Source organism: Ursus americanus, chromosome 34 (assembly GCF_024610735.1).
Source record: "Ursus americanus isolate L20-20 chromosome 34, mUrsAme1.1.p, whole genome shotgun sequence".
Lineage (NCBI taxonomy): Eukaryota > Metazoa > Chordata > Mammalia > Carnivora > Ursidae > Ursus > Ursus americanus.
This window is the reverse complement of record NC_142160.1, coordinates 4,696,423-4,723,959: the sequence shown is the minus strand read 5'-3', so window position 1 is coordinate 4,723,959 and position 27,537 is coordinate 4,696,423. Positions and strand designations below refer to the sequence as shown.

The 27,537-nt window shown below is 41.4% G+C and overlaps 1 protein-coding gene across 3 annotated transcripts in view; it reads right to left on the bottom strand.

The window, feature by feature from the left end:
• Positions 1–1,653: 1,653 nt before the first annotated feature.
• LOC123776395 (contactin-associated protein-like 3) overlaps positions 1,654–27,537 on the bottom strand; it is a 178,769-nt gene continuing 152,885 nt past the window's right edge. For 2 of the 3 annotated variants that reach the window (XM_045772334.2, XM_045772335.2), the window contains exons 18-24: positions 25,637–25,876; positions 24,863–25,093; positions 23,522–23,655; positions 22,630–22,717; positions 8,280–8,510; positions 7,981–8,052; positions 1,654–4,026 (exon numbers count right to left, since the gene is read on the bottom strand). In XM_045772334.2, coding sequence (XP_045628290.2) covers positions 3,833–4,026; positions 7,981–8,052; positions 8,280–8,510; positions 22,630–22,717; positions 23,522–23,655; positions 24,863–25,093; positions 25,637–25,876 — 1,190 coding nt within the window. In that variant the 3' untranslated portion in view covers positions 1,654–3,832. The remainder of the gene's footprint in view (positions 4,027–7,980; positions 8,053–8,279; positions 8,511–22,629; positions 22,718–23,521; positions 23,656–24,862; positions 25,094–25,636; positions 25,877–27,537) is intronic. The other variant, XM_045772337.2, reaches the window with a different exon arrangement.

The following is a 27,537-nucleotide window of genomic DNA, read 5'->3' as shown; positions in this document are numbered from 1 at the left end:
AGTTAATGCCCTGCTAACAGGACCACTCTATGATCCTGAGAATAATAAGATTTTTTTTTAATAAAAACTCAAACTTTCTCTGAACTTAAATTTGCTAAACCAGTACTTATGAATACTTTCATCCCCCCAAAAGTCGTAATACTCGTATGCAGGTTTAAGTAGCCCAAAGATCTATCACTAATAATATTTGTATCGGGGTGTAGTAAGTATTTTCAACGTGCCGGGAATGTGTTAATGCCCCGGAGCTTGCAAGTGTGCCCACGGGCTCCAGGGTAGCAGTGGGCACACATACACACCAAATCCATTCCCCCACCATTTGGAGTGCAAACCACTTCATGTTTATTATGATCTTTCTAATTCTTCTTTCCGTGTTGCCACTGGTGGTGAGCCAGGCTGGGGTAGAAGGAGACAGCCGGGATCCAGAGAAGGCACCGAGGGACTCCTTAAATGTGTTAGTTCCATGGATTGCAAAACAATAGATTAAGCAACCCAATAAACATGTTTTCATTTACTACGGGTCCACTGCATCCCCCTTGTTGGAAAACGATTTCGGTTTTCCAGCTGCATCATTAGGGCTAATTTATACTCTCTACAGAACACACTTCAATCGTATTTGCTTCCTTCAAGGCAAGAACCATGAACTTCATATTCTATTCTTAAAAAAATCCATTGAAAACAATGATCTATCAGACGTTCTGTATGAAAGAGAAAGAAAAAATTCCAGAAGTGGTGGCTGTGCTGGACACACAGGATGCCCCAGTATGTTTTTCTACATTGCTCCGTAACACTGGGGAGGTAGTGAAGGGGGGCTTTACCTCATCATGGAGTAAACAGAGGTTCTGAAGTTCTGGGCCCAATAATAAGCGTGAGTTATGTGCCAGTTCCCTTTTCTATTTGGAAATAAAACTTGGGGAATTCTTATCTTTTAACATTTATTTCATAGAAGGGTGTTATCCGCAAACTGGAATTTATGTATTTATAGTGCTCGAGAAACCCAACTCTGGGAGAAAATTTCGTGCGACCAGTATTGAGTATATAGGAAACATTCAACAAATAACGTACTGATGGTTAAATTATTGTTCTCTGGCAAAGATGAAAATATCTACATTCATAGGTATTTGAACTTGTAGTAATCAGTAAATGTTTTACTTAGTGTCCGATCATTTAAATACCATCACACATAATATTAACAGGATAGAGTCCTCTCCATATATGTATACAGTAGAGATAAAGTAGTACACACTCCCAAGAATATATACATTTGCACATTTTTTAATATTTCAGGGGAAAACCAATATAATCTCACAATTCAAATTTCATTCAATTTCTCTTAAAAATATTTTCCTAATTTAATTGAAAAAGGTTATTTTATTAACAAATAAGCAGGTAAAGTTTACAAATCGGTAAAGTGGGTGATATAGCACTGCATTTTGGTACAAATATTTCATTTCCTCTTTTAAAAAGGGAGCAGAATACAAGGAATTTCACTAACTATAAATCTGCAAAATGCCAGCTACCAAAGTGATTAACATTTTTGGAACCTAATATGATCATTTGTTAAAGTTGCAATGATTTCAGGGTGTTAACGTTCAGCTATACATTAACTAGACCCTATCATTTTTGTGTTGAATCCTTCTCCACTCTGCATAGGCCTTTTGACAAAAAAAAAGTATGTGTATCATTCACCAAGGTAAGTTCTTCATATATTACTGTACTGAGACCCTGAAAATCCTTCATTTACTTAAAGAGACTTCAATAAAGACATAGCACTGTGGTAGATTAACTTTAAAGTGACTCCCATGATCTCAGCCTGCTGGTTCAAGTCCTTATGTAATCCTCTCCTCTTGAGTGTAGACAGGACCTATGACTTGCTTCTAACCAACAGAATTCGGAAAAGGGGATGGGCTGTCGCTCCCATCATCACATTACATTATATAAAACTCCCTCTTATTAACAGACTTGCTCTAGAGTCCCCGCCCCCTTTTGCTGGCCTTGAACAGAAGCAAGCTCTCATGAATCTTCCAGCAGTAAGGAACTGAATGCTGCCAATAACCATAAGACCAAGGACTCCCCAGCCAAGTCTCCAGATGAGGACGCAGCCCTGGCTGATACTTCACTGCAGCCTTGCAGAGAACACAGTGAACCCGTGCCCAGCTCCTGATCCACAGAAACTGTGAGATCATAAATGTGTGTTGCATTAAGCCACTAAACTGTGGTCATTTGTTAAACCTCATAGAAAACTAATACGAAACCATAAGAAAGAGGTTTTTTTGAGAAAAGACTTAGTATAGAGGATATCTTTTTCTATTGTTTAAAAAAAAAGTCACAGAAAAATAGGTATACACTCGAAGGTCATAGCAAGGCTAAGTGTATGGAGTTCCAGGTGGTGCCGTTGTGGTCAAAGGAAGCAATCTATTTCCTGGCAGGCACATGGTAAGTGGCATATGAAGAGGGCAGCATATTTTATTTATAACTGGCTAGTGAGTGCAAAAGGTGGGCTCCATGCAATTATCTTGACCCCCGCCACAAAGTAGTTACTGGAACAGTTCCCACGGTTAATGCAAATTCTTTGCTCCCCTAGTATGCAAATATCCTCTAAAATGAAATGAACTGGTTGATTTTGGATGCTCTGATGGAAGCTGACTCCAAGATCCTAGATTCTTGACCAGAATGGCAGATTTAGTTCAGATCATACAACCTGCATTTTCCTTGGCGTAAGCATCCTTCCACTGATATTCCAAATAGTAATGAGACTGAGATGGTATTTCAGGGGATGGTTTGCCTAGATCGGTTCAAAATTTAGAAAAAGAAATGGAGAGCTTTAGTTCAAAATGTGACTTTTCCCAAGTAAATGAAAAGACAGTTGCAAGAAATCAAATTGTGTGATAACCTTCAGAACAAGAGAACCACAGGACTACAAAGAATAGTGACCTAATCACCCCATATTTGAAGGAAATGAATTTGGGATTCTGTTTTGCTGCAATGAAATGGATGAAGGATGCATCTGCAGTGTTAAGTATGGAGTTTATACCTGGGCTCATCTTCAGTTAGAAAATATACATTTTGGGGAAATCATTAGCTGATCTTTATCATAATTTACAAAGATTAAAATGACCAATTACAAAGAAAAATAAGCAAAGTATTGCAGACTGGAATGCTTTACACACTTTGCTACCTTTGACTTTTTTCTGTTCCATAAATGAACAGAATACTACAATTTCATAGCTGACACTCAATACTCATTTCATCACTAACAATGTATGCAAACTGACTTAAGAGAGACAAATAATAAAAACAATCGGCCAAAAAAATAGGTTTTCTAGGTTTCTAACGCATTTTTGGCCAGTGGGCTCTGGTTCACAGAAAGACGGAAATGCAGTCGAAGACCGTCTGAGAAGCACTTCCCGGCTTACAAATGTCAGATAAAGGAAGCAAAACACAGATTTCCACGTAACACAAAACACTAGAGTCCAACTTTGACTTTTATAAACTTCTGTGTCTCATTTTTAAGAGAATAGGGCCACAGCTCAAATCCTTGTTCTCACTTAAAACCCAAAGTCATTATGCAAAATACATTTGAATTTTCGACAGTCGGGCCAGAACAATCAGAAACCGCCACACAGTGATTAGTGAGCACACCTAAGTCACTTCTACATAAACAGATCATGAAGCAGCACTGAGCAGAGCCTCCCAGGACCACACGCGAGCAAGCTGATGGCGCTACCCAGCTGCCACCTGCCCCAGGAGGACAAGGGGGGAGCTTCATCGGCTGGGAGCCCTGGCTTAGCGAGAAAGTCACATCACCGGAGCCCTGGGTAAACCGCGCTGGCCATCAGAAGAAGTACTCCTTGTGGCTTTCACTGACTGTACTTTGCATGTTGACCTCACTTTTCAGAGCAGTCTCAGCGTTGTCTCCAGTTTGGGGAATATTTGACTCATTTTTTTGGTATAACCATCTCTGCTGATAAATGCGTATAGCTATGGCGGTGATGCAGAGCGAGATAAATATGACGACCGCTATCACACCTAGTAGAGACGAGAAAGGAAAACTACAATCAGAATACGAACTCTGTAATATATACGTACATATACACACACACATATATAACGTAGATAATATAAAGCTTCATTTACATCATATATACATCATCAGAAAATTGGAAACTAGGTGGCATTAGAACACTGAGTTTACTTCAAGTCCCTACCTCCCTAGATACAGCGGTTTTATGCCTTTATGCTAACGATCTATCAGCCTGGCTTTCAGTCAATGCCCTCATGCTTAAATTCAGAACCATGGCGTGGCCTCTTAGGGCATGCCCACACTTCATGCTAATGAGTAAGCACGTTTTTATCATTTTAAAAGGATAGAGTGTATAGTCGTAGAGTAATTAAATGCTTATGTATAAGTATGTTAACAGAAATCTGACGCTCTGCTGACTTTCAGTTCTGTGCTGAGTATACCACTTGTTTCTATGAGGCTAAAAGAGTCTCAAGGGATCTCTGCTGCTGGGGTGGCGGGGGGGCATGCCTTCTGTGTGATGCCCTTTAGCTGCTTGTGCGTAGCACTGTGACTTCTTTTTAACCAGTGAAATACAACAAAGGTGATAAGCTGTACCTGATTATGTGGTGATGTTATATAAGACAGTAGCACCTGCCTTATGGGACTGTCCCTCTTCCTGGTGGCTGTAAGGTGGCAAGCAGTCACGGTAGGAATCCATATGGGAATCCCTACATGGCCGGGAACTGCAGGCAGCCTCTAGGTGCAGCCAGCAAAAATCCAGAAGTTCTCGGTCCTACGCTACAAGACACCGAATGCTGCCAACCCCATGCAGGTGAAGTGGATCCTTCCCCGGAGGAATCTCCAGATGAGACCTCAGCCCTGGCTGACTCCTTCATTGCAGCCTTGTGCGACCCCGAGCAGAGGACCCAGCTAAGCTGTGCCTGGACTCCTGACCCACAGAAACTGGGACATAATAACACAAAAGTGGGTTGGGTTAAGCTCCGAGTGGCTGGTAATTTGTCAGGCAGCTACAGGGAAAGTAGATTATTTGACATCTCCTATCGGTAATGTTTTAAGTACTGAAAGCATTAGCTATGCCAGTGGTTCTCAACTTTGGCTGCACAACAGACCATAACTTAGAATCTCTGGATGGGAAGCTTGGACATCAGTATTGTTTTAAAAGTTCCTCAGATTTTTTTAAAGCACTCCCAGGGCTGGGACGGTCAAATGAGGCCTAGAAGCGTTTGCTCCAGCTATCATATTCATAAAGAACGAAAGTCTAATCCAAAACAGGGAGGTACAAAATAAGCATTCACTAGTCGATATACTTGTAAGATGACTGACACAGGCATTAATATTCCAATTAGCAAATGTTAGAACACACATCACCGTTTAGTTATGTGAATCAAAATTTGTGTTGTTAAATGAAGATTCTTCACTACACTCTGGGACAGACTTAAAGAAGCGTAATGCAGCCCAGCAAACTCGATGCTTGGTTGGGTGTATTTGGTCACAGGGATTCCCGAGCAGGTGCTCAAGAATCTTTTGGAAGATTCTTCAATATGAGTAGGCAGAATAGTCATCACGTTCAATATATTTTGCATCTCACTTGAGAACTAACGGTAGAGTTGCTTTAATTACTTCTATGCTCCGTTACAGGACCTTGTTTTGAAGAGCTATATCATATCCGATTTTAGTGTCAGGGACAGTAACTCAGTAACAGTGATCAGGCCACCTGATTATACAGTTACTGTCACCATTATCCTCAAACATCCAGGATGTTATTATGTATGTAACTGATTACTAGCTTGTTTGTTTTGTGAGGTTTGGTAGGGTCCTAGAATAACCCGTCTTCATCCGCTCTCTGAAGAGATTGAGATAATTTGAATAATGCATCAGATGCCTTCCATAACCTTCCTTTCGGCAATTCCGGTGTAAGTGTGTTTGTGACAAGCACTTAGGTCGGCCTGCCTCTCCATCTATCTACACATCTGTCTCTTTCTCTACCTGTCCATCTATATGATGGATCCCTTGGCAAGAAACTCTCTGTGGTCTCTGGTTTACTGGGTGTGAATGTTAGTTAGGTTAGTTCTCCTTTCCTATGTTGTTCCCTTTGCTTGCAAGAGAAGATGAAAAAGCACAGTGCAGAACGCAGAGAAATGCATCTATCGGACTAATCCTTTAAACAGATCAAGTACTTTTCATGTGGGTGCAGTCTGCGATCAATTAGACAAAGGGCTCAGAATTCTACGCAGAATTCTATGCTGGAGGTCAACATACTTGGTGCTGACAAACCACGCAGCAAACAGCCACAGCATGGATTGAAGGCAGATACAAGGGAACTGCAGCCAGTAACCTGAGCTGTTAGCACCCCACACCCCGAGTGCTCGGATTCTATATCCCGTCTATCAGGAACCAGGTAGGATTTCTCAGGGGAATGATATCGGTGCAAATTATTTACTTTGTACAACCTGCCAATGATATTTAACCAAACGCAATAAAGCTCCAAAGACCACATCTTCTGTTCCATCATCAACCTATCATCGTTGCTCTCGCTAAAAATGGCATCAACCATGACATTTTGCACTTTTGGACTTTGATTCCTATTTTGAAAATATTAATCACATTTAAGTCAATTTATTTTATATCAAGTTTTGCTTTATAGTGAAGTCTTCTCATTAAAAATAAATGAGCATGGCTCAGGATTAAGATTTGATTTATACTTTAACACAAAGTATTCCTTTTAGGTATACATTATAAATAACATATGTTTTTTGTTTGTTCTTGGAGTTGTGAAATCAAGGGCTCATATATCTCATTCATTACAAAAATAGAAGTAGTTAAGATAGGAATGGACATGTTAACCTTCTTAACATAGATTTGGTCAGCACTTGAAAATGTCTGAATCCCTTCCTAATAGTCTGGAGAAAATCGGCGTCTTGATGAACAGAAGCTAAATGAACAGATCCGATCTGATCTGGTGCGCAGCCTGCCTGAAGAGTGGACACCCACGTGCATCCCCCAGATCCAGGACTAATTCCCTTGTTTGGAATAGCAATGGAATGGAGAGCAGTTCACGTCCTCCTCACCAAGTAGAGTTTGCAACTGACACATTTCAATAATCTAAGTAAATAAATGTAAACGTTCTCTGAATCATAAGGAGGAAACTTGAATATTCATTCGTTAAGTTAGACCTAAATAAGTTCGGTTTCAGGGAATGGGTTGGGAGATATTTAAAATGCAATTACTTTTACCTCTTCAAATATATATAAATAGATAGAAAATATAAATAATATTATATATGAATATGTATATAAATACATACATAGTTTAGCTATAGGACTTTGCTTTAAAGAGCTATGTTATATCCAGTTTTAATGCCACATATATAGGATACACCTGACACTAAGAGCATATGTATTACATAAATATATATTAGCAATTGTATTTATAAATATAAATAAGTATAAATCTAAGATAAGTCTGACACCAGAAACAGTTTCGTATATTTATGTTTAGAAAAATCTTTAAGTTTTCTATCTTTATGTTTAAGAAAATGACAATTTGCATAGTTAGGTGCTTCTCTCCACCTAATGTTTTACTTTCAATATTATTTTTAAAAGTTTTGGGCTAATGGACTGAGAGGTCCATGGCTATTCTGAATCGAAGAAGTAAAGGTGAATGTTATATCTATCTATCTCTGTCTCTATCTTGAGAAATATGAATGGGTATTTTCAAATGAAAAACCTTATTTTTCTGGAATTTGGCAACTATCCTTTAAAAAGCTTCCCCGTGGAAGCATGGGTTCCTTCCACTACGCGCCTGCAGACGCTGACTTGGGTACACTCCCATCAAGAACATCAGCAAATGTGTGTGGCCTGCCATGGACCTCGCACATCAGCGCGGATTCTCAGACACTTTTTGGTTTATGCCAACAGTGACAACAACGCCAAGGACCAGGTCATTCACAGCCCTGTTACCTCCGATGACAGCAGAGTCACTTCTGTCAGCATTAACTAAGGGTTCTCCCCCATCTGTTGGTCCAGAACCACCTACAGTAGAAAAAGGGAGAATGACAGAGGCGAGAGGGAAGGACGACTTTGGAGACATTCACAAACATTCGACAGGAGAGCAGAGCATTGCGCCAGTAGAAATGAACATGAAACCAAGACCAGAGCATGGCGAGGCGAACCAACAGAGGGCTTTGGAAAGCTCCGGGATGGAGACGGGGTGGAGGACCGCGGGCGGCGAGCGCGACCGCGGGCGGAGGGGCACGCACCTGCGCCACCTGCGAGCGGGCGGGTGGCTTCCCGCGCCGGGGCTCCGGGCCCCGCCCCCTCCGCGCAGCGGGACGCGGCGGCCACGTGGCCGCGCACGGTGACCGGGGCGGGACCGCCGGGGCGCAGCGCAGCCTTGAGCGGAGCGGCGGGGCCGAAGCGCACGGCCGAGAGGCAGCCGGTGAAGCCGCGCGCGCCGGCCCGCAGCGTGTCCGGGTCCGCGCGGGGGGGCTCTGCGGGCAGAGAAACGGGGCATACGTTAGGGCGCGGGGGCCACGGGCGGGGGCGGGGGCGCAGGCCTAGCCCGCGTCTGCGTGGTAGCGGCGAACCGACCCTCCCTCCGAACCCTCTGTTCTTCCTTCCTTAGGAAAAGTCAGCCAGGGCCAGTAGCTGCGGCCTCCGTTAGTGACACGCGGGTGCTAACTCTGCGTGGGGAAGACCGAAGCGTCCCTGGATGCAGTCACGCCGTACAAAGGAATTAAATCCTCTGTCATGGCGCTTTTCAAATGACCATTACAGTATTTTGTAACAGGATTTGTGGCCAATGAGCTAGGTGGTTACAGTGAAATGTCTCCTGAGCTTGAGGACAACAGTGCTCTGGCAATCCCTACCGCAGTTCTAATCTCGCCATTTACACTTCGGTTTGGCTCACTGTTCTCAGCCCCATAGAGGCCCCTCCCTAACCGCAGGTGCCACCAGGGAACCCCATCTCCCAATGCCTTTCCCCCTTGGCAATGGTGGTCTCTGTCCCCTTTCCATAAGTCTAGTCTTGCTCCCCATCCCGGCCCCTGCCCTCACTCGGATCTGACCGAGACTGGTTAGCTGAAAGAGCGCAGCGATGGACCCAGGAGAGGAGAACATCCATTCCTTCACTTCGATGACGATTAGCTCCTGCATGCACTTGCCCAGTGCGCCCCAAATCTGACTAGGGGCAGTTAGAGTGCAGGCTTCAGCTGTTTCATGGGTGCTCAGAGAAGCCTCCATGTGCCCCACAGAGGAAGCCACCGCAATGTGGGGACACCTGGCATCTGCTGTCAGACTCCCTACCTGCTTCAGTGAGTGCACTAGGGGCTCCACATCTCTTTCTACCAACCATAAACAGCAACGGAGAATTTACCCGCAGCTTCCACAGGCTGGGCGTTGTGTGAAGTCATTTGCAGAGGTGAGAATTTAATGCTCACAGCGTAATACCATGAGTGCTTTTATTCCTACTGGAAGCAAGTTAACATCAGGTTTTAGAAAACCAAGGTCTCTCCCATGGGGCGACCTGGATCCAGGCTGGTTGTAGTAACCCCCTTTTCAACAGGATATTATCTCTTTTATTATGTCAGTATCTTTTGGACATGTTCATAATTGCTCGCATTAAGGGATAGGTACATGGGGGTCATTATACTATTCTTTCTACTTTAATGAATGCATACACCTTCCACAGAACATATGTATAGACCCTAGAAGTGTTTCTTTGGTTGGCGTAACAGCTGGTCTTTAAGTTCACCCTGAGAATCTCAGCTGTGACCCAGTCTATCTTGATGCTGTAGTTAAACTCTTCGAGAACAATTTCTATTTCCTTTGAGTTTTTGAGGGGTTCTGCTCCTTTGTCTCCATTTCCTGATAATACAAGTAACTAGAAATAGTTTTGATTGGATATGGAGAATCTAATACATAAACGCTAGACGCTGTGAAAAAGAAAGAGCTACTTTTTTCATTAAATATAAAGGAAAGTGAGGACTTAGAGCACGAGTTAATGGCTTGCCTCTTGTGACACTGCTGGGAAGCAGTTGGAGCGGGCTTTCGGACGGGAGCATTTGAACTCTGAAGCCCGGTGCCTAACTACGGCCAGCCAGCCTCGCCTGGTGGTCCAGTTACAGACAGTCATTCTCCGAGGATGCTCGGTCTCTCTCACACAACAGGTGGCAAGGTCCCGGCGGGCAGTGGACTTTATTCTTGCCCGCCCCCCACCCCCCTGCTCTGCACTTAGCTTAGTGTCTGTTACACGGGATGCAGGCGATCTATGTTTTATAATCAAAGAATCAACTTAGTCCCATCACCACCCTTCTGTGAGTAGTTTGGCTGTTGAAACTTTTTAAAATGCGGCACTCTGGACCTGTGGTCGGAGGAATACAGGGCTCCTTGTTATAAAAGACTACTTGCATTGGCTCAGGCTAAAAATGCATTTCCATGGTTGCGTGCCATCTCATGCGCTGAGTTTTCTGAATGTCATGGTAACTAAAGACTCCTCATCGTCACTAACATTAAGCAATGCACCCTGAAGCTTCTACTTGAAGGGTGACAGGGTATGACACCCCAAAACAGGCCACTTGGGCAGAAGGCTTATTTGGGGATCACAGCACTTGCAAAACCACAGGTGCAAAGAAGGGCACTCTGACCTCCCCCTTTTTCTTCCCGAAAGCAGGAGATAAACTCCCGTGGCAAAGCTGCCCACCCTGTACCTGGAGGAAAGAAGCTTTCTAGTCACCAGAGAAGGGGGGTCGAGCTGGAGAAATCCGTACATACACACCTCGTTAAAGTAACTCTTCTCCCCTTCAGCTCCTGTACATTTAATTACTCCTGCACAATTACTACCCCGTGTTTCATCTAGCATATAAACACTATCTGTGGGCGCCTGGGTGGCTCAGTCAGTTAAGCAACTGCATTTGGCTCAGGTCATGATCCTGGAGTCCCAGGATGGATGAGTCCCTCATTGCATCGGGCTCCCTGCTCAGTGGGGAGTCTGCTACTCCCTCTGACCCTCCCCCTTCTCATGCTCTCTCTCTCTCACTCAAGTAAATAAATGAAATCTTTAAAAAAAAACCACTATCTGCTTTTGGGGGCTTCATTTTCCTATGGAGGCTCCAAGTACATTAAAAAAATCTATATGCTTTTCTCTTATTAATCTCTTAGGTCAATTTAATGGCCACAGGCCCTAAGAGGGGAGATGGAAAGTTTCGCCTCCATACAAACGCATGGGGTGGATTTCTTCAATCTTATTACCCATTTCACCTTTTTTCCTATTAAACTTCATCTCGTTGTTTCAGTCTGTCATTTTTGAAAGCCAAATCTTTTGTATCCTTGCTCCTTCTGGTTTGGAAAAGAGTCATATTTTTAAGAAAAATGGTCTAACTTTGAGATTTGGAATAAATGCCCTGGGAGCGACGTGGGCTTACAAAATTCTGTTCTGTAGTTTTAAAGTGGCAAAGGTAAGTGCCATGTAAAAGACCTCTAAAAGCAACTAAAATTAGGGACATGTTTACATTGTTATAATTGTAATGAAAAACTCAAACACAGAGCTATCTTGGCCAAGTTGATTATATGGGACATCAAGGAGCTTTATGTATGATGAATTTCAGGTAGATTCTTATAGTAAAGTAAAGCGAGCTTGAGACAACTCAATTAAATGATTATTTTAAATTAAAGAGTTCTTTTGGGGCGCCTGGGTGGCTCAGTTGGTTAAGGGTCTACCTTCAGCTCAAGTCATGAGCCCAGGGGCTGAGACTGAGCCCCAAGTTGGGCTCCCTGCTCATTGGGGAGTTTGCTTCTCTCTCTCCCTCTGTCTCTACTCCCCTCCCCCCAGCTTGTGCTCTCTCTCTAATAAATACATAAAATCTTTAAAAAAATAAAAGAGTTCTTTAAAGATCACTTAACTTTTTTTTTTTTTTGCATTCCAACAATATATATTCCTTAAAGAAAGGCATCCTTGCTTGAATATACTTGAGAGAGTGTCAAGAAGAACTAAAACGGGAAAACACAATAGTAGTAACATAGGACTTCTACAACAACGCTAAAATACTAAAAACAAAAACAAAACACTACAGGCCAATTAAAAGTCTCAGCCACTGAGCAAAAAGAGGGACTGGACAGCATTGCTTTCCTGGTCAAAGTCTGACATGAGAGCTACCAGGCTAGGGTCACAGAACAAATCCTGGGCAGATATTTATCTCAATTATTAATTGGACTACTTTTGTAGAATTTACTTTTTAATGATAAATTTAAAATGTTTAGGCAGTGCTATTACTCAAGAAAGTAACATCAGAACATTACATTGCAGTCAAGAATCTGTACTTGACATTTATACGTATATGTGGGTTGTGGGTATGGACATGTGGGGGTGGGCTTGTGCCCACATAGCCTATTATTAACTCTGTAACTATAGCAGTGACTTTGTATGCTTGTCGGGTGTCAATATACATCAATGAAACATGGGAGACTACGGACTATGAGAAACAAACTGGGGGCCTCAGAGGGGAGGGGGGTGGGGGAATGGGATAGACCGGTGATGGGTAGTAAGGAGGGCACGTATTGCATGGTGCACTGGGTGTTATACACAACTAATGAATCATCGAACTTTATATCAGAAACCCGGGATGTACTGTATGGTGACTAACATAATATAATAAAAAATCATTTAAAAAAATAAATAAAAACTGAAAAAAAAAATATACATCAAAAGGTTTACTGCTGGTGCTCCTGGGTGGCTCAGTCTTAAGCATCTTCCTTCGGCTCAGGTCATGATCCCAGGGTCCTGGAATCGAGCCCCGCATCGGGCTCCCTGCTCGGCTGGGAGCCTGCTTCTTCCTCTCCCACTCCCCCTGCTTGTGTTCCCTCTCTAACTGGCTGTCTCTCTGTCAAATAAATAAATAAAATCTTAAAAAAAAAAAAAAAAAAAAGGTTTACTGCTCACTATTTCCTGTTGCCTTCATATTTTCCATCCTGAGGTCATGGTTGTGATTCATTGTTTGACTGGAATAATTCTCTAGTATTTTCCTCAGATGGGATGCACGGTCAATATTTAATCTCCATCCTTCCTTGTTATCCAAAATATCTTTTCTTAACCTTGTCAGATACATTATATATTAGATGCTTGCCTTGTGGCTCATTCCTCAGCAATGTTAACGATAACCCACATCATTTTTTCATCCCACTGTAACAAATGAGAAGCTGGATGCTGATGGCAAAATCATTATTTTTGCATTGTCGTAACTTCTGTCTAGAAAGTTTGGAAGATTTTTCTCTGTGGGTTTTGCAATTTGGAAATTCTCCCAGTTGTATGTCTTTTCTCACCAGAATTGATGCGTTCTTTCGATCTGCAATTCAGGTTTTCCTTTAACTCAGAGAAATTTTTTTTTAATGCATAATTACTGTCTTTGCTTCCAGTTCTGTTTCTGGATCTCTAATTATTCCCATTAGGTTTTCTCTTATTTTCCCTCCTAATTTCTCTCAATCTTTTTTCTTTGCAGTTTGAAGATAGTCCATCTCTATAATATTCCAGGCCACTGTTTAAGGATATCCCGTGATGATTCTCTCCTTCATATGACCCAGGGAAATCTTGAAAAGCCATATTTACTTTAACCCCCAGAGTTGGTGTGTGCATGTGTGACTTTTTTCAAATTTCCTTGAGTGCCAAGTTTCATGCTAGTTGTGTTGTGTCTTCTCTAACAGCTCTATTTTGATGTGGGAATTGTGTTTGTTGTCTTTAATCCTCCTCCCCATCTCCCTAGGGGTGACATTATCTCTTTACTTGTTTATTTATTGGTGTGCTAATGAGGACTTCATGGTTGGGGATCTTATACGATATGGGGGTCCTGGCAAGGTGGAGGCTGCTGCTTTTCTGCCCTGAACCCAGCAGCGGGCCTGCAGGCTGATCCTCTAATCTCAAACAAAGCGTTGGGAGAAGTCTCTCTCCCTCACCCTCACCACGGTAGAAGGAATGTGTCCCAATCATCCGTCCATCCACCGCTCCATGAGGGGCACTGAGGATGGGCACAACCTTGCTGAGCAGTGTCGACCTTCCCTTTGGAGGTTCTGAGCTCTCCGCAAGCCAGCCTTTCCTGAGGATCTGCGGGCTTCACACTCCTAGCTGGGACACCTCGAAGTGCCAGCCCCCAGGGCAAATCCCCGCCCCAGCTCTCTCATTCACACCTTCCCGCCTTCCTGGCAGCTGAGCTGGCCCTCCATTCCTCCGCTCAGGGCGCAAGCACATTGAATGGGGAGTGGAGGCAAGGGTTATGGTCCAAGCTGTCGTTTCCCATAACTGGGTCCACACAAAATCAGCAGCAGAATTAACAGAACTGTGTTTACAAAGACAATGAGTGCAAATCTGTCTTTCCTATTAGCTGACTCCTGAGATTCCTTTATTAAGGTTCCTTTTGGCTCAAAAAAATGTTTCCCTTTAAAATGTAAAGAAAGGAGGCGTCTGGGTGGCTCAGTGGATTGAGCATCTGCCTTGGGCTCAGGTCATGATCCCAGGGTCCTGAGATCAAGCCCAGGAGTTGGGCTCCCTGCTCAGCGGGGAGCCTGCTTCTGCCTCTGCTTCTCCCCCTGCTCCTGCTCTCTCTCTCTCTCAAATAAATAAATAAATAAAATCTTTTTTTAAAAAATAAAGAAAACGTAAAGAAAAAAGGTGAGGGAAAACTTAGGAGAATAGTTATGCTTTACTAGAAATTTACATATTGGGGTCAATATATTTGATCAGCTCCTGGCTCAAGGACCTGGTGTATTAACGGGAAGTAAGGGGTCAAGTGCAGTTTAACTCTAGGTAAGGAGGGGATGAGAACGTGGTCTGACTGTGGTCATGAAGCAAAGTAATGTTTAAGAAAAAGTGGGCTAACGGATGAGGATAAAGTTCACTTCCTTTGTAATTTGGAGTAGAACCTAAATTACTTTCAATAAAAACAGATTAAATTTTTTTTTTCCTACTTAAAAAATGTCCATGGTAGGAAATCTTGAAAGTAGAGTCAAATTTACGACAATTCAGGACATAAACTTTCTCAACTTTCTCAGACGTTGGGTAGTGGTGTCCTTAAGACACATCACCAAAGTTGTACATCCCAATATGTGGGATGATTTCTGCTTTTGCGAGGAATGAGCATTTTAACAAAAGATCCACTAGGGAATGGAAGAACCAAAGAATTAAAATGTGTGTGAAGAGCTCTCTGCTACCCACAATGAGCGGTGCTTCTGGAAGGCAGTGAACACCAGAACATGGCCAGAGGCTCTCATCAGCAAGAAAAATCAGGAAACTGAGTGAGTGGTTCAAGGAACCACAGGAAGCAGTAAAGGACATCAGAAAGCGTAAATAGGTGGATAAACGGAAGTGAACATCAACTCTTTTAAACAACAGCAAAAATAATATCTTGCAAAAAAAAAATAATGTAAAACACAGGACAACAAGGGTGGGAGAGGAAATCAAATGTTTTAAAGTTTTTACGTGTTTTGAGAAGTGTGACAAATTAGCATGCCGTAAATCAAGGATGCATAATTTTAACCAAAGGGTAACTGATAATAATAGAAGGAGGTGTAACTATAAAGTTGATAAAGGAGCTTAACAGCCCCAAACAAAGACAATGCAGCTGCCCATAACAGGAGAATACCCAAGTGCGGCATACTCATGCCGTAGGGACTACACAGCAAAGACAGTGAATGAACTTCTCCGTACACCCAACAGCATGAATGAAGGTTTAAAACGCCCGATGGATGAAAACAGCTCAACTGAATCGAACTGCTATTTTTTCTGGAATGGATAAAACAGCAGAGTGAACTTTTTAAATTCTAGATGAATGACATAATTAGAAAACGAGTCTGTCTTTCTGACAATTCAGAGCTGGAGAGACCTGATTTTCAGAGTCAGAAAGAAGTGAAGGAATTATTCCTTCCTCCCCGAAACACATGCCTGCCGCACACCAAACTCTCCCAACGCTCGCAACTAACTCCTGAGAAGAAATCAAGGGTAATTTGGGACCCTACATGCTTTGAACAGGCACTGCCCATAGGTACTTACTGGAAGACTAGTCTTTAGTAAATAATATCAACTCTTCACGTAATGGCACGTGAGCAGTCTCTGCCACTCTTCTCCCCGACAAGGGGATACTGTCAGAACTCTACGCAATTGCTGCTCTTAGTTCCTTAGTCCTTTTCAAAATCACACAGCCCCTCCCGATGAAGCCCTCTCCGTCTCAGCAGTCCTGAACCCTGGGCCCTTCCAGTTCTCTACCCCCTATCTCCCATCACATCCTGCTCTTGAATAAACTCATTCACGCTTCAGAATAAACGTCATTTTGGCTCATCACTCACCTCTCTCAGCTGCGTGTGCAGAAGAGGCATTGGCAAAAGAAAGAAATCTCTAATAGATTTTTTTTCTTATTATTGAGATACAATTCACATACCAGAAAACTCCCCCTTTTAAAGTGTACAATTCAGGGGAGTTTTGTACCTTTACAAATTTATAAAACCACTACCAATATCCACTTACAGAATCTTCCTATCGCTCCAAAAGAAACCCAAGACACCATGCCCCATTCCTACCCCTCTCCAGCCCTGGGCAAACCCAAACTTTGTTTCTATGGATTTGCCTATTCTGGACATTTCATACAAAATCAATCATATAGTATGTGACTTTCTGTGTTTATCCTCTTTCATGCAGCATAATGTTTTCAAGAGTCACCCATGTTGTGTCATGTGTTGGTACTTCATTACTTTTGATGGCCAATATTTCATTGTATACCCCTTTTGTATGTGGTCTACAATGAAATACTGGCCATAAAAAGTAATACTATACCACAAAGTCGATGGTCACTGGGGTTATTCCCACCTTGGGTTATTAGTGGAGAACACTGCTATGATGATCTGTGCGCACCTTTGTGTCTGGACATAGGTTTTCAATTCTCTTGGGTAGCTTCCTGGGAGTGGTTGTATGGCAACTCTGTGTTTACCTTTCAAATAAACTGCTGAACTATTTTTCCACAGTGGTCGCATCATTTTACATCCCTACCACCAATGCACAAGCGTTCAAATTTCTCCACATCCTCAACAACCACTGTTACTGTCTTTTAATGATATCTTGTGGTTTGGATTTGCATTTCCTTGACGGCTAATGATTTTGATCATCTTTTCACATTAGTCATTGGTATATCTTCTCCGAAGAAATGTCTTTGACTTTGACCTTTGACCAGATCTTCTGGACATTTTTAAATTGAGTTGTCTTTTTGTTTAGCTCTAAGAGCTCTGTATATACTCTGTGCAAAAATTTCTTATGAGATACACGACTTGCAAACGTTTTTCTCATTTTGTGGATTGCCTTTTTACTTTCTTGGGAGTGTCTTTCGAATTACCACGGTTTTAAATTTTGAGGAAGTCGGACTTATCTATTTTCTTGTGCTTGTCTTATCTATTGCTTGTGCTTTTGAGAAACCATGATCTAACTCAAGGCTTTTAAGAAGCCTTATCTAAGAAACCATTGCCGCACCCAAGGTCACAAAAATGCACAACCATAGTTTCGTCTAAGAGTTTTATAATTGTAGCCCCCACATTTAGGAGTATCGTCCATTTTGAGTTCATTTTTGTACATGGTATGAGGTAGGGGTCAACATCGCTTTTTAAACCTGTGGATACCCAGTTGGCTCAGTACCATTGAATGGGCCTGGCACCAATGTCAAATGTCAACTGGCAATAAATAGTTTTATTTCTTGACTCTCAGTCTATTCCATTGGTCAATATATTTATCCTTATGCCAATATCATATGGTTTTGATATCCATGGCTTTGTACCAAGTTTTAAAATCAAGGGTGAGACCTCCAACTTCATTCTTCTTTTCAAGATTGTTTTGGCTATTTGGAGTCCCTTGCATCTCCATATGCATTTGGGGATCAACTTGCCATTTGGATTTTGATAAGAACTATATTGAATCTGTAGATCAATTTGGGGAGCACTGCCATGTTAGCAATATTAAGACTTCCAATCCATGAGCATGGATGTCTTTCTCTTTATGTATGTCTTCCATAATTTCTTCCAGCAACGTTTCATAGGTTCCAGTCTGTCTTACACCTCTTTTGTTTAAGTTATTCCAAGGTATTTTATTCTTTTTGATGCTATTTTAAATGGAACTTACATTTCAGTCTTCATTTCATTTTTGTATTATTCATTGCTAGTATATAGAAATAAAATAAATTTCTGTATATCTATCTTATATCCTTGTTGAAACTGTGTACTAGCTCTAGTAGCTTTTTTCATGGATTCCTTGCAAGATCATGTTCTCTGCAAATAGAAATAGTTTTACTTCTTCCTTTTTATTCTGGATACTTCTTTTTTTTTTTTCTTGCCTAGTAGCACTCACTCTAACCTGTACTACAGTCTTGAATGAAAGTGATGAGAGTAGACATCCTTATCTTACTCCTGATCCTAGGGAAAGATTTCTATTACATTCCATTAAGTGTTATGTTAGACATGGGATTTTTGTAGATGTCTTTTTTCATGTGAGGAGGTCTCTTTCTATTCTTAGTTTGTTTTTTATTATGAAAGCACAGTGGATTTTTTTTTCAAATGCTTTTTCTTTGTCTATTGAGGTAACCATGTGGTTTTTGTCCTTTATTCCATTAATATGGCATATTGCATTGATTGCTTTTTATCTGTTGAACCAACCTTAAATTCCTAGGATAAATCTTATCTGGTCATGGTGTGTAACAATTTTTTTATGTTACTGGATTAGATTTGCTAATATTTTGTTGAGGATCTTTGCAATGTATTCACACTGCTGAAATTTTATAAACTTCTTGTGTCTTCCGCTCCATGACTTTCCTCCTAAATGAGATAAATTCTTAGGCAGAGCATAGCAAAGGCAAACGTATGTCACATAAGTCAATGGACTTTTCAATATCGAACTGTAGTCTGTCCATGAAGGTATATATAGGTCATTTCCACAGATTATTTATTACCCAATTCTCACATATGAAGTTCCATTTCAACATAAGATCCTTCAGTAGATTTCTTTTCCCCACAGAAAATTTACCTGCTAAGGTTTATCTGCATGACTGTATTGATTTGAAGTACACTTAACCTATGGTATTCTTTCCCAGGAGGAAAGAGAAAGACACATCTTTATGCTGCACATTTCAAAACAGATTTTTGTTTTGATACTTTGTGGATTTTTGCTGTTGTTGCTTTTTAATGCACAAAAGACAAAATCAACAGAATACCACCTATACAAAAGTCTTCAGAGAAATAAAACTGAGTGAAAATGCTAGGGCACCTTACTGGGGTGTTTGTATTTTAAGGCTCTCACACTTTAGGACCATAGGCCACACCCAAGTCAAGACTAGACAGAAAATGAGAAACCTAATGATTTGCATTTAAACTAGGATTTTACTACAATTATTTTATAGTAACTGGGAACACTTAATCTGAGTCGTCATCATTAATAAGACCACTGAAGAATGGGAAGAACAAAAACAACTTGATAATTTAGATGATGATCCTGAACCATTTTTTCCAAAGCACACGAAGGTAAGTAATAATAATGATAAATCAGATTAGCCGTAAACACTATTTTATTGTTTATATTCCCTATGATATTGCGAGTGCTTTGAGGGCAGTAGAGTGTATCCTATTGCTAGGTGTTCAAATGTCCCAGGGAAGTACAAGTGCACATCGGGGACCACCAAAGGTTTTTAATGAATGGATAGCTCATTGAGTCAATGCAGCTAACCAAGAATAAGTACTGCATGGCTTTCCATAGTTTGGGACAACTGCCTTTGGAAAATTAATGGCTCTTTGTCAATCTGTTGGTCTATTTTACTGTAAGTTTCTGAAAGGAAGCTCTGCTCCCATTTTCCAAATCTGAACACAAAATAGTAGTCTTCTCATAGTTACTAACTGGTAACTAGAAGCTATCCTGAAATAAAGTTATCCGAAACACGGAAAGTTTTATTAGCCTTTGATCAAGATGCGTACCTCTAGGTACAGATGAAATGAATATTTATAATTTTATTAGACTCAATTGCTTCAGGCAATAAACTTCATCGCTGAATTTCAACTTTAATTTTTATAGCCTGAGAGAGATGCTTTTGCCTATACCATTCTTGAGTCGAAACATTAACATCTTCGATTCTGTGCTATTGCCCTCTATATATTAACTTGTAGGAAAATAAAAATTCATATGATAAAATATATTATTCTCCTTTTTTATTAAAATGATTCCCTTTATATAAGGCACTTTAGTTATTAAATCAATTTCTATAATCTATGGCATATCTTTTTACAGATAGTAAGTTCAAAGCTAAATTGTCTTTCAAAATATTTGTCAATTTCACACGTCCTGATGGCAACTTTTCTACCTTGTGTCACAGATGCTTCTGAACGTGCCTCATCGCTCCTGTCAGAGGCTGGAGTCACTGAGGGCAGGAAGTTGTGCGTGCTGTGTTCCTTTTGTTCCTTGACCCCATCTGTCCTCGTGGCCGGGAAATGAGTGCACACAGACACCTGCTCCGGCAATGAAGGAGGGATGACCCTGCTGGGAGCAGACAGGGCCACCCCTCCACTCAGAGACTGCACCCGTGTGGAAGTCGAGCTCTGAGGCTTGCACACCCCTAAGATGATCAATTCCTCACTCTGTTCAAACCGAGGATAGTTACTATCTGTGGGTCAGAGAGGGGAGCTCAGGATCAGATAAAAATGGAGCAAATTCTTTTCTTCTTGGATGTTAAAAACAATTATACTATTCAGATGACAGCCAAGGATGGGGTTCCATCCCTCTGTGCTGTGAAACTCAAGGTGGGCTTTGAAGTGTTAGGAACTTCATAACCTCTTCTAGCTTAAATGTATACCGTTATTCTCACAGGTGAAAATCAGAGGGGAAGCTTATTGCTTTCTACTGTTTTCCCAGTTCCTGGAGTTTTCTATACTATGCCACTGTTTTAAATAGAATAAAAAAATCTACTGGGTGTTGTATGTAAGTGATGAATCACTAAATTCTACACCTGAAATTAATATTGCACTGTATGTTATCCAACTAGAATTTAAATAAAAACCTTAAAAAATAGAACAAAAAATCTAATAGCACAAAAACATGAATGTCCAGAAACGCCTAGAAAACACATCCAAAGTCACACATCAGAGCCTGAGATAGTCCCCTTCCTCTCCAATGGGCTGCAATAGCTAGAAAGGGAGAGGTCCCAGTGCTCAAGGGAAACAACTGTTCTCATTTGCATTTCTGCGCTAACTGCTGGATGACTATTGTGCACGTGCGGAGGGGACTGGAACAGTGAGCCACACCAAAGCCTTTCTGCCAACACATCACGGAGCCCGATTCTTTATCCACTTTAAGGCGCGATTAGAAAGCTGGATCACCACTTCAGCCTGAAGTTGCTATTAATTATATGATGCTAAAACTATATGTTCACAACAAAGAACTCCAGCACCCTCCTTCACTGGCTTAACCTGCGCCTGTAAGTGCGCATGACCGACATGGCGCTTCCGGTTACCCTGTACCATCTAAACGATGTGCATCTGTTTTTACCATTTACAAGGGCACGCTAGGGTTTGTCACATTTCCTCTGAAAAATAAGCACTTATAATTTTATCGCCCATCGTCTTTTAGAACAATGTGGTCATTTTAATAGTTACTGTGCTGCTCACCATATTTTGAATGTCCGCTCATGGGCAGTCTCTAACTCTCCAAAGTTTGTAGGATGTTATATATGTGGGGGGGGGGGGGTAGAAGAAATGATCAAAGAATCAATGTATAAATGGCTGCAAAGGTAATAAAGATCCCATGAATTATCTAGGACTAAACAGAGCCAGGTGGGTGTTACGTCCCAGAGCAGGAATAATACGCAATAGCACACAAGAGGATTTCTCCCAAATAACTTTAAATGTCCACAGCATGTACAATTTACATATAAATGATCAAAAAGAAAAGTTACCTTTCAAAATTCATTTTATTTCAATTTAATTCTTGGAGACAAGGGGAAAAAATAAAGGCATAAATAATTTGATGCCTAAGTATGATTTTACTCTGCTACGCTCATGGAGAATAACTCACAGCCCATAAAGAGTGTGTGCGGGCTCTTCAGGCCCTGACTTTCCAAGAGTAGCTGGGAGCACTGAACACATCTCAAAGCAGGGCCCAGCCTACTGCCCAACACATATTCACTTGCTAAAAGAAAATTAAGTCTTTTCTCTTCTTGTACATGTACATCTATATTTATCATTGAATGATTTCTGCATTTGACCCCTGATTAATATATAATTTGTGAACGTGATACCTGCTTTGATTTCGCCTTTCCTCAATTGTGAGAAAAATACCAAGTTTCACTCTGCTTGATTGCCAAGTGAGAGGACAAGTGTGGAGGCAGTGCTCAGGGAGCACCCTGGCTCACCTACCAGACAGCCCTTGCTCCTGATTTCAGGCGGACTCAGACAAAAAAAGAGCGGCTTCTACCCTGATTGTCACTCACTAGGAAACCATGAATATGACAAGAAGCTTCTTTCAGCATGAAGAACACTTCCTGTGTTTGCAACCTAACACTCCTGATCCATGTCATGGGGTTTGGGGAGGGGGGGGGCGACACTCTTTCTGCCACTTACCTAAAATTGTCCCCAACATAAGGGATTTGACAGCATTGAATTCTGTCCCTGACGACAGGATGACTTGTCTCCTTGCATTCTGGTTAACCTATTAAATATTCCACGAGAAGCAAACATCAAAATGGCAGGCAATTTTGATGATAAGAGAATGGGAATCAGAGGGAGACCAAGAAAAACGCTAAAAATGAGCCATACCTCCGACATATCCCAGAGGTTAAAGGAGAAAACCGTTTCATAATAATTTTTATAATTCCTCAGATTTCACACCACCCCATGGCCTATTCTTTTCCCGCTACTACTTGTCTTCATGGTTTAAGGATCTATAATTGGTACAATCCACAAAGAGATGCAATAAGCTATTTCAAACCTTTAAGCTTTTACTTATTTCAAACAGAAATTAGTAACACAAGCACTAAAAGGTATTATTCGCCCAGATTCAATATACAAAGATTATTCTTCAAAACCCAGTGACAATGAATAATTTAAACGCTGATGCTTTTAAAAAATGTATTCCCACTTTAAGCAAAATCTTGCTTTTCTCCTTGTGTTTACATTTCTGCAGCCTTTGCTTTTTTGTAGTCAGATGGGAATAGGTTCCCATCGGAATATCTCCAGTAATCGCTGGGAGAAGCTAGACAACATTCCCCTACTGATGAGGACAGCTTGGCATTTTAAGTGGTCAGATATTAATAAGAACCTTGTCAGCCTCTTGCTAAACAAATAAACAACATTGCTAAATAAAACACCTTGACTATGTTTTCTGTCCCCAGGCCTTCATGGGAAGACTGTGCTGAATGTGTTTCTCTTTTACTAGGATTTATCATCGAAGTCTTGCTGGAGGTCATGCACTGAGTGCCACAAGTTTGGTTACTGTTGTGAATCTACCCCTTACCTCTACAGAGACCAGAGCCGCGTCTCTGTGAATCTTCACCTGGTGAAGCTGCCCATCGGCAAGGTTTTTAAAACCAAAGTTAAAAACATCAGGTTCCTGGTGCCTGTCCAGCTTATACCTGATCTGCAAACTTCCTAAAGGAGACAGAAAATGACATTTTTAACTAAGATGGAATTTTATAGAAAAAATGTCAATGCAGGTTCTAAAGCACATTTTGTTTTTATTTATTTCACATAATTTGAATTTATTGAGCACTTGCTTAAGGACACCAACAGTCCCTATTCCTGGAAGAGTGATCATTTGTGTGCTGGTCCGGGGCCGAATTCAAAATCCAATTATGCTATTTTAAAAGTCAAGACCAAATGGTCTTTTTCCAAGTTCTTCCATTTTCCTTAGCTAAAGGAAAAAGTCTAAGTTAAGCATATGAGAACTCAGAGCTAGGCTCGAAGTTAATTATTCATGTGGTATTCATAGTATTAAATGGTAAAACCTCAAGCAATATTGCATTAACATTCAGTTTCTATAAGCATCACTTCTTTTAATGTGACTTATTTTAATGCATTTTAATGTATTGCTGACATTTGCATAATGAATTTTTTTTTGCACAACCAGAATTTTTTCCCTAATGTTTCTTCCATAATCAAGAAACAGAGGAAAGACCAATGCTTTGCTACAATTTCGAAATCTCCTGATGTCCTTCACAGATATGCCCACTATCCCATGACTCCCTTATTGCCTGCAATAGATCCTCCAGCAGGTAAGTCTCTGCCCTTCCTCTCTGCAAAGAAGGTTATAGCTTGGTCTAATTCTCCATCTGGAACAGTCTTGGAAACACTTGGTGGCCATGGGTTGGGTAGCTCTCATCCCACTTTTCTTTGTATGTAGATATGACATGATGAGTAAAGAACAATCCTATTCATCTGATGCGTAGGAATATTGGATTTTAGATAGTCCAATATACTTCTTCACTTCGCTTAGAAGGAGGAGGAAATATTTTCCATGTACAAAATAAGATATCTTGTTTCAAAGTGAATTGCAACCCTAATTTATTCATGCATAGAAGGAAAGACTTCCCAGAATAGCAAGAAGGCTAGCTGCACATCAAATACCTAAGTGATCAATTGCCATGGGAGAAATGTATTTTAAATGTAATCATGGAAATGTTAACTTTGGTGATAAACACTTGAGGTGATCATGAAAAAGAAAGCACCCCTAATAGAATGAGAAACGGAAGCCATGCAATTGTGTTTCCTATTTGTCGTGTAACACCTAGAGGGCCCCTCTCGTTGTGGTCCTCACTTTCTAATTCAGTCCCCTTGTTCTTACAGTGTCGGCACTCACCGTTGGGGGCGAGGATAACGGACAGGTACTCCTCGTAGAAGGAGCTCACATAGAGGAGTAAGCTGGGCGTCCCCGTGGTCCGGAAGCTCAGTGTGGCCATTTCGCCGGCCAGCGTCAGATCCTCATGAAACAAAGCTGCAAAGGAGCTGGCGTTCTTACTGAAGGTGTAATTGGAATGTTCTTGAAAGTTGTAGATAACTGACGAGCCAGTTCCAAAATAGGCAGAAATCTCTGGAATGACACTCATTTTTGTTATGTTAGCGCTACGTCAATGCAAGGCTCTTCTCTACGTGTATTTACACAATATCTCTAACCCTTAAATATCTCAAGAGAGAAAACAAGAATGTCATGCTTTGCTGGTTTTTTTTAAATTTTAAAAGACTGCAGATTAAACAAATAATAAAGTATGGATAAAAAGATAACTTATCCCCACGCATAGTCCCATGATGTAGAACTGGGCAACGATACTTTATTATTGCCCGTGAAATGCTTCATCTCAGATTTACATAGCATTAAGTGCCGAGTGTAAACATATACATAGAGTTATTGTTCTTTTCAGTGTTTCATCGATGATACTGGTTCCGACAGAAGTCGTCAAGAGCGGCTCAAGAATAGAATCACAAAGGGACAAATTGGGGAGCGGAACAACTCTATGTTAGCCAATCACAGAGAACCGCCTTATCCTTTCTTTGCAGGGTCAAATGTCAGAAACGGAAGGCAAAGAGCCAAATGAGGTGCCTCCCTCTCCCCGTCTGGCTCGCGGGCCACACTCACCGCTCTCGCAGAAAGGCCCGTCGTACGCAGAGAAGGCACAGTCGCAAGCGATGCCCCTGGGTCTCTCTCTACATCTCCCTCCGTTGCGACACAAGTGTCCGTAGCTGCTGCAGTGTCCTGGGCAGCCTGGCTCCACGCCTGGCGTCATAGTGGCCCTTTCTTCTAGGTCCAGGGCCAGCCCGTTCAACCGCAGCGACCGAATGCAGCCCAGGAAGCCCCTCTGCCTGGTGGCTGTCCCGCCTGCAAGGGAAACGCTGCAATTGCAAACGTGCTCCCGGATGTTTTGGCGGCATTTAGACTCCACGTCCTACTGAGGCCATACCAATAATGTCAAAAAAGCGTCCCGTCGAAAGTTTTATGAACACATACAAGTTTGAAAACACAGGCTGTGGTCACATATTAAGAATCATCAAATGATACTGAATAAACCATTGACAAAAATATTTTTGAAGTTGACCTTGGTAAATACTTATTCTAAAGTTACTTCTTCAAGTTATATTTAGAAAGTCTTATACATTTTTACATCAGTTCCTTCATTAAAAAAAGATCCATCTATCCTTTTTAAAGTTTAAGTGTATCAACTGTGGTATGCACAATAAAGTTAGACAGTTGAAAAGTTTTGCAATATATATTACAAATTTGCAATATACAAATTTATATGTAGTGTATATATTTATATATAATATACATTATAATTTGTATATGCATTTGTTACATATATTTTGCTACATATTTGTTATACATTTGTTATATATATAACAAATCGTATATGTAATATCAACCCTTCCTAGAAGTGCTCCCATTAACAATGTTGTAAAAAGGAATTGAGGAGCCGGCAGAGAAAGAGAAGGGAGAGGGGTGATATTAAAACCTAGGCCCTCAGGCCTGCCTCATTCTGGTCTGCCGGCTCTGAGGTCAGGTAGGTGATAACCGAACACTGTGTAGCTCTCTGGATTTCTGTCATGTCTCAAGTGAGCCTGATCTCAAATCTGGGAGTCCAGGGGTCAGCTGGAGTGCTTGCTAAAAACAGAGTTGGGGTTCACTCCCAGGGATTCAGACTCAGTGGGCCTGGGGTACATACCCCAGATCAGAATTTTCTGCTAGCTTCCCAAGCTCTAGAAACATTATTTCAGTGGGGAGTCAATTTTAGGTAGGTGGTTCATGCAAACTTTGTTCCTAGAAATTCTATTAATTGATCCTCAGGATTACAAATCAGAAAATAAAACTGTTTAATTTGATTCAGTTTCATGACTTGACGTGAAGACTTGAAGTGGAGTTTTATGTGCCATGGGTTGGACACACACTCTCTCTCTCTCTCTCACACACACACACACACACACATCTCCCTGCATAGCACTAGCCCCCAGATGCTGTAGGTGTCCTCTGGCAAAGCATGCTAATCTTGATTTATATCAGTTTTTAATTGGACTGCATCTTTACTTACTTGAATATACCTGAGAAATGACCAAGAAAGAGCTACCTCATTGATCGGCTTGGTTGCCAAATTAGAATAGAGTTGTCTGAAAAGTAACGTAGCAAAACTTATCTCTCCCTTTGAGAAAAGAGAAAAAATATTAAAGAAATAAGGAAGGAAATGAAAAGGAAGACTTCCACTACCCAGAGCTTTAATCTTTGAAGAACTGGCAGCGAGAATGGAGCCAGGCCGGTTTTGAACCTGACATTTGCAAGGACTGAGCAGCCGACGCGGCTGGCGCTGGTCCCGCGGGCACAGCCACGTGAGTCTCCCACGGTCTGTGCTTGAGGGGACACTGGAGAATTCTGCCACAGTCACATGGCAGGTTCTCCAACTTCACTGAGAAGTGAAGCGGGAGTATTGGATGAAAATTGCTAATTGTTTCAGAAATAGTATTGATGAGAAGTAACTAAAACAAACACAAGTC